The sequence below is a fragment of the Leucoraja erinacea genome, chromosome 29, assembly GCF_028641065.1.
Source record: "Leucoraja erinacea ecotype New England chromosome 29, Leri_hhj_1, whole genome shotgun sequence".
In the NCBI taxonomy this organism is placed as follows: Eukaryota; Metazoa; Chordata; class Chondrichthyes; order Rajiformes; family Rajidae; genus Leucoraja; species Leucoraja erinaceus.
The window spans coordinates 3,141,713-3,154,188 of NC_073405.1; the positions used below are offsets into that span (position 1 = coordinate 3,141,713).

The window sequence follows — 12,476 nt, forward strand, 5'->3', positions numbered from 1 at the left end:
ATGAGAGCAAAGATGCAAGAAATGGATGGGATATGGTCAAAGGCTCGATCCACTTTGTGGAGGGAAGCCAAGGTTCACAAAGAAGAAAATCATTTCATAATCTCTGCGTGAAAATTGTCCCTTTACCAGTGCAGCGAAAACCGAGAATCTGGGAGAATGGAATGGAGTCTGTACGTGATGCAAGGTGGAAGAAATATAATACAGTTAATTGTGACATTTTTGGGTTTGTAATGGATGTTTGTGGTTAGCCTGTAACACGAGATGAAGAGATCAGGAAACAGGAAGGGAAGAGTGGTCTTTGTGGTTTTTCAGTTTGCAAGAGAGCCTGTCTTCTAACCAGCTGATACACTTTTGTTTAAGTTTTTGGTTTAAGGAACCAGAGCAAGAGGGAATTGGCACTAGCTACCAAAGCAAACATAGGTCTGGCATTGTTCATGAGAAAACATAATAATTGTAAAAGACATTCCCTAAACCAAGACTGCCAAAATATCAGATCAGTTTCAGCTGAGCACTGATTGATTGCAATCTTCAAACAGATTTATCATGGGCACTCGGATACCAGTTTAAAATATAGTGGTATGGTTCTTATTCTAAAGGTACTGAACAGGATGCAACATTGACTATGTTTCCATTGCTCTCCTTGCTCTGTTGCAGTGATGCGGACTCAAGGCAGCCTCAGATTGATTCTAAATACCAAACTCTGGGCTCAAATGCAAATTGACAAAGCCAGTGAAAAGAGTATTCGGATCACAGCCATGGATGCAGAGGACCAAGGTGTCAAAGTCTTTCTAATTTCGGTATGTCTGCTCCATTTATTTTAAGAACTCAAACGTCAGCCTTTATTGCCTTGTTTTGGGATGTTCAAACCATATAATCACAGGCGGAAAGGGATTAGGGATTAAAGACAAACGCACTGAACTAGGTGGGGAATGAAAAGGACCTTTAATTGGGGATAAGGGGATAGTTGATCATTGAGCTAAGTTTATTCATCCATATAAATGTTGTAGATTAAGCTATCATAAATTGATCAGAACCTGTGCTAAAATGGCAATAAATGTAATAAGGATAAAGGGGATATGGGGAGAAGGCAGGAACGGGGTACTGATTGTGGATGATCAGCCATCTTCTTCTTCTTGCATATGGTGTGTGCAGCCTAAAGTTGTAGGACAACTTGTTCTATTTGATCTTGTTTGATTGTGCACGCCAGGTTGATTGCATTAGTCGAAACAGGGCGGACCACGTGAAGGTTGCAATCTTCCGCCCCAATGATCAACCATGATCACATTGAATGGCGATGCTGGCTCGAAGGGCCAAATGGCCTACTCCTGCACCTATTGTCTGGGAGAAGGGTGGGAGTGGAAATAGAGAAGGAACATGCAGAAAAGGATAAGAGGGAATTTATTGCAAGTTTGATAGGTGAGCGGCCAGTTTACATTTCAGCTTTGGAATCCTCAAAATAATATGATCCAAGTAGAACAAAACAATGTGAAGGCCAAGGATTAAATTATAAATGCAGGACTACAGATACGAGGCAGACAGACAGACACATTGGCACACAACACATGTATATTGACATGATGTGTGTAGGACAGAACGGCTGATGCTGGTTTACACCGAAGATAGACGCAAATTACTGGAGCAACTAAGCGGGACAGGCAGCATCTCTGGAGAAAAGGAATAGGTGGCGTTTCGGGTCGGAACCCTTCAGACTGTATTGGCAAAATGGAAGATAGTAGATGGTTAAATAGCAATTGTGTGATTAAAATGGGAGGAGGAACCGAAAGATACGAAAGCATATAACTGAGAAATGGGACGCTGAAGCAAATGGAAAGCAGAGGAAACCGTCAACACAAGATATTCTTGGAGAAGAAGGGTCTCGACCCGAAACGTCACCTATTCCTTTCCTCCAGAGATGCTGCCTGCCGCGCTTAGATACTCCAGTACTTTGCGTCTATTTTCGGTGTAAACCAGCATCTGTCCTATACACTTCATGTCAATATATATGTGTTGTGTGTCTTAAAGAAAGGGGCAAAAGTGCTAGGTTTATACTCCTGCCCTAGTCCAACATCTGCCAGAGGTCAGACCCCATGTGCATCCACTTTCAGAGATTGAGGTATAAACTGTGGAATTGGTGCGATTGCTTCAACTCAACTGGTGAGAGCGAGTTACATGTGAACGATTGTACGGACACATAATTAAATGGATGGTCTATTTCAGAGGCCAAGCCTTGGTTTGTCTTGGTTTGGCTGATGGTGGATTCCTTTGATACGGTACATTTTTGGACAATCCAGACGGAAATTTACCATGGACCTGATCCATTGCAAAAAAAAACATGGTCAGAAGAACAGCGCACACCGAGTCTACCTATTTGCATGCCGAGCCAGAGAATGCTCCGGGATTCAAGTGTGGAAAGAATTCCATCCCTCAGTGTATTCATCACAAAAAGCAAGGTTGGGAAATCTGGAATTCATTGCCACGGGCGGCCAGGTCATTGGGTATTTTAAGGTGGAGATTGACGGATTCTTGATTAATAAGGGTGTCCAGGGTTGTGGGGAGAAGGCAGGAGAAGTGGTAAGTGTGATATTGGGTGATCTGGTCAGCAATGAGTGGCATAAGGTAGATAAAAGTGCTGGAGAAACTCAGCGGGTGCAGCAGCATCTATGGAGCAAAGGAAATAGGCAACGTTTCGGGCCGAAACCCTTCTGGGTTTCGGCCCGAAACGTTGCCTATTTCCTTCAAGGGTTTTCGGCCCGAAACGTTGCCTATTTCCTTCGCTCCATAGATGCTGCTGCACCCGCTGAGTTTTCTCCAGCACTTTTGTAACGACATCGGGTTACACGGGGTTGAGAAGGAAAAATAGATCAGCCTTGGTTGAATGGCAGAGTTGATTCGATGGTCTAATTCTGCTCCTATGACTTAGTACCTATAAACTTACATTATACCATAGGATGCACGTGTGTGTGTGTGTCTGCCTGTCTGTCTGTCTCTTTAGTGATTAATGGGGCTGTTCCACTGTACGAGCTAATTCAAGAGTTCTCCCGAGTTTCCCCTGATTCGAACTCGGAGAATTACGGTAATGGCTGTTCGTAGGTACTCAGGGCTCTCGTGGACATTTTTCAACATGAGTCTTCCCGAGCTTACCACGTTTACCGAGTACCTGCCGTTAGCGTTACGAGCCGTTAAGAGATGTCCTGAGCTCCGACGTGCCCGCTACGTACATTCTACGTGCTTACCACGAGTTTGATTTTTTTTTAAAGCTCGGGAGAGCTCTTGAATTAGCTCGTACAGTGGGACAGCCTCCTAAATTCCTTCTATAAGAAGAGATGATCCATATAACCATATAACAATTACAGCACGGAAACGGCCATCTCGGCCCTACAAGTCCGTGCCGAACAACTTTTTTTCCCTTAGTCCCACCTGCCTGCACTCATACCATAACCCTCCATTCCCTTCTCATCCATATGCCTATCCAATTTATTTTTAAATGAATATTTTATTCCATAGCATAAACTTGAAACTGCATGAAAAATGATGTTGCAGACAGCCACATACAATACTGGAGTAATTCAGGCAGTATCTCTGGACGGAAGGAACTGGTGACGTTTTGGGTCGAGACCCTTATTCAGACATTAGAAATTGTGTCAGTAATTGAAAATAGATCCTTCTACTCTTCTCGTTGGCAGCTGCCCTAATTGTGTTATGGATTTTGTTGTTTAAGTCGGGAAAAGTAGATTTTAATTTTGTTTGCGACTGATTGCAGGCCAGTTCAAAAGATGCTGGACAACTGTATTCAGCACTACATCACCGTATTTTGGCGTTGAGAAGTCGCTCTGAGCAGGAGCCGGAACCTCCGTGTATAACTTCAGAGTCGGGAGTGACACAGTCAAATGAGGAAGATAGTGACGATGATGACGATGAAGTTATTGTTCCTGCTTCAACAACGAGTGGTGAGTGTGATATTGGGTGATCTGGTCAGTAATGAGTGGCATAAGGTAGATAAAAGTGCTGGAGAAACTCAGCGGGTGCAGCAGCATCTATGGAGCAAAGGAAATAGGCAACGTTTCGGGTCGAAACCCGGAAGGGTTTCGGGCCGAAACGTTGCCTATTTCCTTTGCTCCATAGATGCTGCTGCACCCGCTGAGTTTCTCCAGCACTTTTGTAAGGATGTCGGGTTACACCATACCTTGGGTTTTGGGCCGAAACATTGCCTACTTCCTTCGCTCCATAGATGCTGCTGCACCCGCTGAGTTTCTCCAGCACTTTTGTAAGGATGTCAGGTTACACCATACCTTGGTACCTTGTGTTTTGGGCCGAAACGTTGCCTACTTCCTTCGCTCCATAGATGCTGCTGCACCCGCTGAGTTTCTCCAGCACTTTTGTCTACCTTCGATTTTCCAGCATCTGCAGTTCTGTCTTAAGCAATGAGTGGCAAAGTTAGAGAACACATTAATGTCTGCTAACCAATTAAAGAAAGCTACTCCAATATAGGTCATGAGGAATAGGAGTAGAATTAGGCCATTCGGCCCATCAAGTCCACTCCGCCATTCAATCATGGCTCATCTATCTCTTCCTCCTAATCCCATTCTCCTGACTTCGCCCCATAACCTCTGACACCCGTACTAATCAAGAATCTATCTATCTCTGCCTTAAAAATATCAACTGACGGCCTCCACAGCCTTCTGTGGCAAAGAATTCCACAGATTCACCACCCTCTGACTAAAGAAATTTCTCCTCATCTCCTTCCTAAAAGAACGTCCTTTAATTTTGAGCCTGTGGCCTCTGGTCCTAGACTCTCCCTCTAGTGGAAACATCCTCTCCACCTCCCCTCTATCCAGGCCTTTCACTATTCTGTATGTGTTTCAATGAGATCCCCCCTCATTTTTCTAAACCCCAGCGAGAACAGGCCCAGTGCCGACAAACGCTCATCATAGGTTAACCTAGTCATTCCTGGGATCATTCTTGTAAACTATAGTTAAACTGATTTTAAACAGACACATAATTAACTCCAGTAGACCAACTTCCCTAAAATATATGTAAATACCGCCAATATAAAATTAATTTTATTTAATTTGTTTATCCATTTTTGAGTTTAGAGACAAGGGGGGGCAGTGGACTTTTAATGTGGCATTATTATGGGCTGTGCTGATTTAATGTGCTCTGCTTACAAACTAGTGATCGAATAAAATGCTATGGATATCTCTTGGCTACCAAATTCAATCTAGTTGACTTTGATATATAAAACAAGTACTAAAAGCCAAAAGGCTTTTAGATTTAGATTTAATCATTTCTTATAGAGGGGCTTTGAGTTCCTGATGAGCTATTTTATGTCACCTAGGAAATAGTATTTTGATTGGAGGGGGGGGGATATTGCCACAGGCACCTGTGGAAGCCAAACCATTGGGTATTAAGGCAGAGATTGGCAGATTCTTGATTAGCAAGGGTGTCAAGAGTTATGGGGAGAAGGCAGGGGAATGGGGTTGAGAGGAAAAAAATAGATCAGCCCTGATAGAATGACGGAGTAGACTCGATGGGCCAATGACCTCATTCTGCTCCTATGACTCATGAACTGATATTCCTAAAACTAAATTGGAAATAAAGACAAGAAACCGAACCTGCTGAACATTTACAAAACCTGTCCTGTATTTATTTCAGATTTTCAGCATCTGCAGACTTTATTATCCTTTGTTATAATACAGAAAGTTATATTACACTAATGATTATAATGCTCTGTGTGGTTATTTAAAAGTCTTGCTATCAAAGCAGTTTCTACCTCGTTGTAATGCTAGGACAGATTTTGTCCTGGGAACCTAACAATGAAGTTTGGCTGCCCAGCCCATGTAATGTTATGGAGCTGTGTGACGGTGCTGTCCAGCTGCCATCAAGAATGTAAAGGACATTAGATGGATGTGGAATTGCTGACTGAATGCAGGTTTGAAGTGGCCATGTAAAAATAGACAGTCCACACCTACAGAGCTAACATCAACCACACTCTGTTCCTTTGCACAATGAAGCCAATGCTGACTTTGTAGACGTACGTTTGGTTGGATGAAATGACAACCAAATCCAACAAGGGGCCATTTCTTGGATAATGCTGGGAGAATATTTTAAAGAAGTGTTTAATTTAAGGTGCATTTAAGGTGTAACTTATTAATGATTAATGTCAGGGAAAATTTCCAAGTGCTTTTTTTTTAAATGTCAATGTTTATCGACTGTATAGAAACATAGAAATTAGGTGCAGGAGTAGGCCATTCGGCCCTTCGAGCCTGCACCGCCATTCAATATGATCATGGCTGATCATCCAACTCAGTATCCCGTACCTGCCTTCTCTCCATACCCTCTGATCCCCTTGGCCACAAGGGCCACCTCTAACTCCCTCTTAAATATAGCCAATGAACTTGCCTCGACTACCCTCTGCGGCAGAGAGTTCCAGAGATTCACCACTCTCTGTGTGAAAAAAGTTCTCCTCATCTCGGTTTTAAAGGATTTCCCCCTTATCCTTAAGCTGTGACCCCTTGTCCTGGACTTCCCCAACATCGGGAACAATCTTCCTGCATTGAGCCTGTCCAACCCCTTAAGAATTTTGTAAGTTTCTATAAGATCCTCCCTCAATCTTCTAAATTCTAGAGAGTATAAACCAAGTCTATCCAGTCTTTCTTCATAAGACAGTCCTGACATCCCAGGAATCAGTCTGGTATTTTCTTGTCCCATGATGATTTATGTGGACAGCAAACATAAATCCTAAAGTTGGGCGGCACGGTGGCGCAGCGGTAGAGTTGCTGCCTCACAGCGCCAGAGACCCGGGTTCGATCCTGGCTACTGCTGCTGTTTGTACGGAGTTTGTACATTCTCCCCATGGCCTGCATGGCTTTTCTCTGAGATCTCCAGAGTCCTCCCACACTCCAAGGACGTACAAGTTTGGAGGTTAATTGTCGTGGCATAAATGTAAACATTGTCCCTAGTGTGTGTAGGATAGTGTTAATGTGTGGTGATCGCTGGTCGGTGCGGATTCAATGGGCCGAAGGGCCTGTTTCCACGCGGTATCTCTAAACTAAACGAAACTAACATGTAAGGCACACAAGTATGCTGGAGAAACTCAGCGGGTGCAGCAGCATCTATGGAGCGAAGGAAATAGGCAACGTTTCGGGCCGAAACCCAAAGGAAATAGACAACGTTTCGGGTCGAAACCCAAAGGGTTTCGGCCCGAAACGTTGCCTATTTCCTTCGCTCCATAGATGCTGCTGCACCCGCTGAGTTTCTCCAACATTCTTGTGTACCTTCAATTTTCCAACATCTGCAGATCCTTCTTAAACTAACATGTAACTTGTTTGGGGAAATTGGAATCAAATCAGAAAAGGATCTAAGTACTCAGGTAGGGCATTTCTGTGGCATGTGGAAGAGATTTAACACTTCAAGATATTGACCTTCATTCGGAGTTGTGAAATGATACATAAGTTGTGGATTGATGGCATGTATATGGAGCACAAAGATAATAAAAAGGAAAGCTGCATTAGGGAGGAGAGGGAGAGCTGAAAGAAGGTGCTAAAGACTAGTAAAGAACAAAAAGTAGGCAACATAAGAGAGGACAAATGAAATGTGCAATTAATAGAAGAGGAGTGAGAAGTCAACTAGAAAGATGCTGTCATTTAGTTCCAACAAACGAGGTTCAATGCTGACCTCAGGTGGCAACGCTGGAGTTTGCATGTTCAACGTGATGGTTTCTACCACATGCTGTCCACATCTCACAGACATGCAGATAGGTTACTTGGTTGACTATAAGTTGTTCCTGGTGTAGTTGGGTGGCAGAGCAATTCGAGGGAAGTTGAGGGGCATGTGAGAGAGAATAGCTTACTGGAGGATATGTGGTACTACACTACAATCAATTTAGCTGCAATTGCTACATGGTGAAACCAAAATTTATTAAAAAAATACCCTTTAATAAAATCTGACAAAAGTGCACCAACTACATGTGATTGTGATTCTATCACAAATCTCAAATTGTGGAGTACAGATGCAAATAAATAAATGATGGGTCTTAGTCCCAAACATTATGGAGGGCACTGGTATTGAGACTACAGTCATGCCTGGTAATAAATTCATACGTTCTGGGAGCAGAGTTAGGCTGTTCGGCCCATCGAGTCTATTCTGCCATTCAATCGTGGCTGACCTATCTTTCCCTCTCAACCCCATTCTCCTGCCTACGTCCTATAAAGCCTGACACCCGTACTAATCAAGAATCTGTCCATCTCTGCCTTAAAAATATCCGTTGACTCGGCCTCCACAGCCCAGTCAGGGGGGGTAAAGTGTAAACTAAGGGCGGGAGGGAAGAAACACAGCGTTTTGGGGAGGGGGGGTTAAACAAATGGAAATTCACAGGCCAGGGAGCCGCAGAGACCCCCGGCCTCACAAGCGGTGCGCCGGAGACGTGCCCCGTACCCACGCTCCTTTCAAACTGCTCGCTCTCACCCCTCCTGCAACCGGAAGCTGCACATACAAGGAATTTGCCTTGGTGCTCCGCTTGCAAGTGATAACATGACATGCAGTGACAATTAAGAATGACACATAAAACATTAAACATTAATAATAAAACATTATTGATTAAACATGCGAATTAAATAAAATACCAGAGCAAAAGTTCCTACGCTTTTCTGTGCAAACTTTCTTAGAGGCACATAGTGAGCCACGCTCTGGTCTCTGACACCTCACCCATGGCTATCAATTATAAACATGTATCTGCAAGGGCGTGGAGATGTCTAGCTTTCCACCATGTGTAATATGAATTGAAATTACTCTAGATATTCAGGGATTTTTAAATATCTCACGTCGGAAGCATTTCCTGGTCGAACAAACTTGTTAAGATTCTATCCAAAATGCCAGAGCAGGGATTTCTTGCACCAATATGTTAATTGTGTCACCAGATCTCTGTTCAAAGCTCGATTAAGAGCCATGCTAAGACAGGAACAACAGATGCTGGTTTATACTGAAGATAGGAATTAACTGCTGGAGTAATTCAGTGGGTCAGGCAGCATCTATGGAGAAAAAGGATGGGGGTGGCGTTTTAGGTTGGGACCCTTTGGTGAAGAGTCACGTTTTTAATCCTGTTGCCACATTCAAGATAGAAATGATGGCTGGTTTGCATTCCAGTCTGATTGAAATTGCATGAAGAAGGGTCTCGACACGAAACGTCACCCATTCCTTCTCTCCAGAGATGCTGCCTGTCCCTCTGAGCTACTCCAGCTGTTTGTGTCTATCTTCGACTTAATTTGATTTTTTGGCTACAAGAATTGGTGTAATTTTTAAAATATTTGACAAGACAAGATTATATTACGCCAGGGCCTGTTTTATTTTGCTGTCTTAGTAGATTTACCTTTTCTTTGAATTTTTGGGGAAATTTTTCTCATGCATTGGAATTTCAAGTTATGATTTTGAAAAAAAAAACCCATCAGAGTGTATCCGGAATAACTAATACTTCTTGCCTTATTTATTTTTAGGCTCTTGTGACACAGATGACAAACAGACTACAGGAAGCACATAGCAACATCGGAACTCATCCGCTTGCAAGGTTTCCGCTCCAGGGACTTGCAGGCAACTCTGTGGACACCCCAGACCAGTGTTTTATTTTTCAGGCATTGTTGAAGATGAACTCTAGACTGGGCCCAGCACATCTCACTGGCGGCCGGTGCCTTCCTATCCTTGTGTTTTGTCCGAATTAATGGCTTTCACATGGTAAACTGAGAAACGGCTGGTTTTCTGTTTGGGATACGGAGGCTCATCATATTGATGAGTGAAACTCGCTCTCTGTCTCTTGAATGGCTCAGCAAAGGCACTTCACTTTTCCAATGGGACTTTATTCAGTACAGCCAGTGTGCACAAAGTTATGAGTTGTTATCAGTGTCTGTCTCTTTCACACACCTATCCACATATGCATTTTATGTTCTGGCAAATGAGTGCACAGTGGTCAGATTTTTTGCAACTTAGAAGAGGAGAATTTTCAAGGATTGCATCTCAAAGCAGCAGTAAATATTAACAAACTGTGACTTACAACGGACTGTAGGCAAAGAGCCCTGATGTCTCATTTTTCCGATGTTATTACTGGGACTCGTGTTGTGCTGGGTTTTATTTTTTATTTCTTTGAAGAGTTACGCTTGTGTGTTCACAGAATCCTGCAATTTGGGCTTTTTTGTACACAGTAATATTTTTGTTCTTGATGTAACCAAGAACTTTGGTAAATCTGGGGGGGGGGGGGGGGGGGGGGGGGGTGGGGGGGGGGGGGGGGGGGGGGGTAACACAGGGAGAAGCTGAGAGGAGGTTACTGAGCTGTAAATTAAAGTGTGCTTTTCCCTTTACTGTCTACTTGCTTTTGCAGCAAGCCTTGGAAGCGGGAATGTGATAGTTAAATTTTAGCACAGAAATGATTAGTATGTAATGTTTCCTGTTCAAAAAAGAAAAAGACAAAAAACCTCCAAATTATTATTTTTTGTTTATTTCTTCAGAGCCGCTTCGAGTAATTTGGGGTCGGATCTGCGTAGGTCAGTTTTGTGTTTTTCACTGTCGCTGTAACTTTCTTTACACTGAATAGCCGAGAGTTCTGATACAAACGAATGGAATAAAATCCACCCTATCCTCTCCCGACCCCCTCCCGACCTGACCGAGCTGGAAAGTGGTTTCTTTTTTTGCTAAAAAAAAAAAGCCTTAGCTCCTAGAGGAAGTCATTACTGATGTGGTTGAAAAGTTTGTGTAAGATTACTATATCAAAATGTATTTCTGGATTACATTAAACATTTAACAAAACACATTGTTTATGTTATATAGGTTATGTGGGGGTATAATGCTCTTTATATTTCATGTCCAGCTTTTTTTCCAGAGTGCCCATCTGTCAATTTACAATTAATAATAAATGTGGGCCTTTTTTCTAATTCTGTTATGACAGTATACACATTCTGTGAAGACGAGGATTGGCAAATAGTCCCCGACAGTAACTTAACCTTCCAACGGCTAAATTTATTACTTCTAAATGGAATCCGCCTTTCTGAGAACATGTAACGAGAGAGAGCTTTTTACATTTTTGATGTGGTCTGACTTCTTTGAAACTGTGAAAGGCACCAATGGTTCTTTCAAACTCACGTTCCATCTCACTCATGATCGAAGAATGGCACTAATGAAATAAAGGCTGCGTTTATGTAAAAATATTGACCCAAACCTCAGCTGTGAGAAAATAGGTCGAGTAGATTGCTAGTGATCCCCAATATACAGTGCCCTCCGTAATGTTTGGGACAAAGACCCACCGGTTTGTTTATTTGCCTCTGTACTCCACAATTTGAGATTTGTAATAGAAAAAATCACATGTGGTTAAAGTGCACATTGTCAGATTTTAATAAAGGCCATTTTTATACATTTTGGTTTCACCATGTAGAAATTACAGCAGTGTTTATACATAGCCCCCCCATTTCAGGGCAGTATAATGTTTGGGACACAGCAATGTAATGCAAATGAAAGTAGTCATGTTTAGTATTTTGTTGCATATCCTTTGCGTGCAATGACTGCTTGGTCTGTGATTCATGGACATCACCAGTTGCTGGGTGTCTTCTCTGGTGATGCTCTGCCGGGCCTGTATTGCAGCCATCTTTAGCTTATGCTTGTTTTAGGGGCTTGTCCCCTTCAGTTTTCTTGTCATCATATAAAAGGCATGCTCAATTGGGTTCAGATCGGGTGGTTGACTTGGCCACTCAAGAATTGACCATTTTGTAGTTTTTAAAAAATTCTTTGTTGCTTTAGCAGTATGTTTGGGATCAATGTCTTGCTGTAGAATGAACTGCTGGCCAATGAGTTTTGAGGCATTTGTTTGAACTTGAGCAGATAGGATGTGTCTATACACTTCAGAATTCATTATGCTACTACCATAAGCAGTTGTATCATCAATGAAGATAAGTGAGCCAGTACCTTCAGCAGCCATACATGCCCAGGCCATAACACCCCCACCACTGTGTTTTACAGATGAGGTGGTATGCTTTGGATCCTGGACAGTTCCTTCTCTCTCTCTTGCCATCACTCTAATCTTTGTCTCATCTGTCCACAAGAACTTTTTCCAGAACTGTGGTTGCTCTTTTAAGTACTTCTTGACAAACTGTAACCTGGCCATCCTATTTTTGCAGCTAACCAGTGGTTTGCATCTTGCAGTGTAGCCTCTGTATTTCTGTTCATGAAGTCTTCTGCGGACAGTGGTCATTGGCAAATCCACACCTGACTCCTGAAGAGTGTTTCTGATCTGTCGGACAGGTGTTTGGAGATTTTTCTTTAATATAGAGAGAATTCTTCTGTCATCAGCTGTGGAGGACTTCCTTGGCCTTCCAGTCCCTTTGCGTTTAGTAAGCTCACCAGTGCTCTCTTTCTTCTTAATGATGTTTCAAATGGTTGATTTTGGTAAGCCTAAGGTTTGGCTGATGTCTCTAACAGTTTTATTTGTGTTTCTCAGTCTCATA

General features: G+C 42.7%; 1 protein-coding gene across 3 annotated transcripts in view; it reads left to right on the forward strand.

The window, feature by feature from the left end:
• LOC129710999 (ran-binding protein 3-like) overlaps positions 1-10,788 on the forward strand; it is an 81,906-nt gene extending 71,118 nt beyond the window's left edge. For all 3 annotated transcript variants that reach the window (XM_055658336.1, XM_055658338.1, XM_055658337.1), the window contains 3 exons: positions 655-797; positions 3,761-3,947; positions 9,489-10,788. In XM_055658336.1, the coding sequence (XP_055514311.1) occupies positions 655-797; positions 3,761-3,947; positions 9,489-9,532 (374 nt within the window). In that variant the 3' untranslated portion in view covers positions 9,533-10,788. The remainder of the gene's footprint in view (positions 1-654; positions 798-3,760; positions 3,948-9,488) is intronic.
• The last annotated feature ends 1,688 nt before the right edge of the window (positions 10,789-12,476 follow it).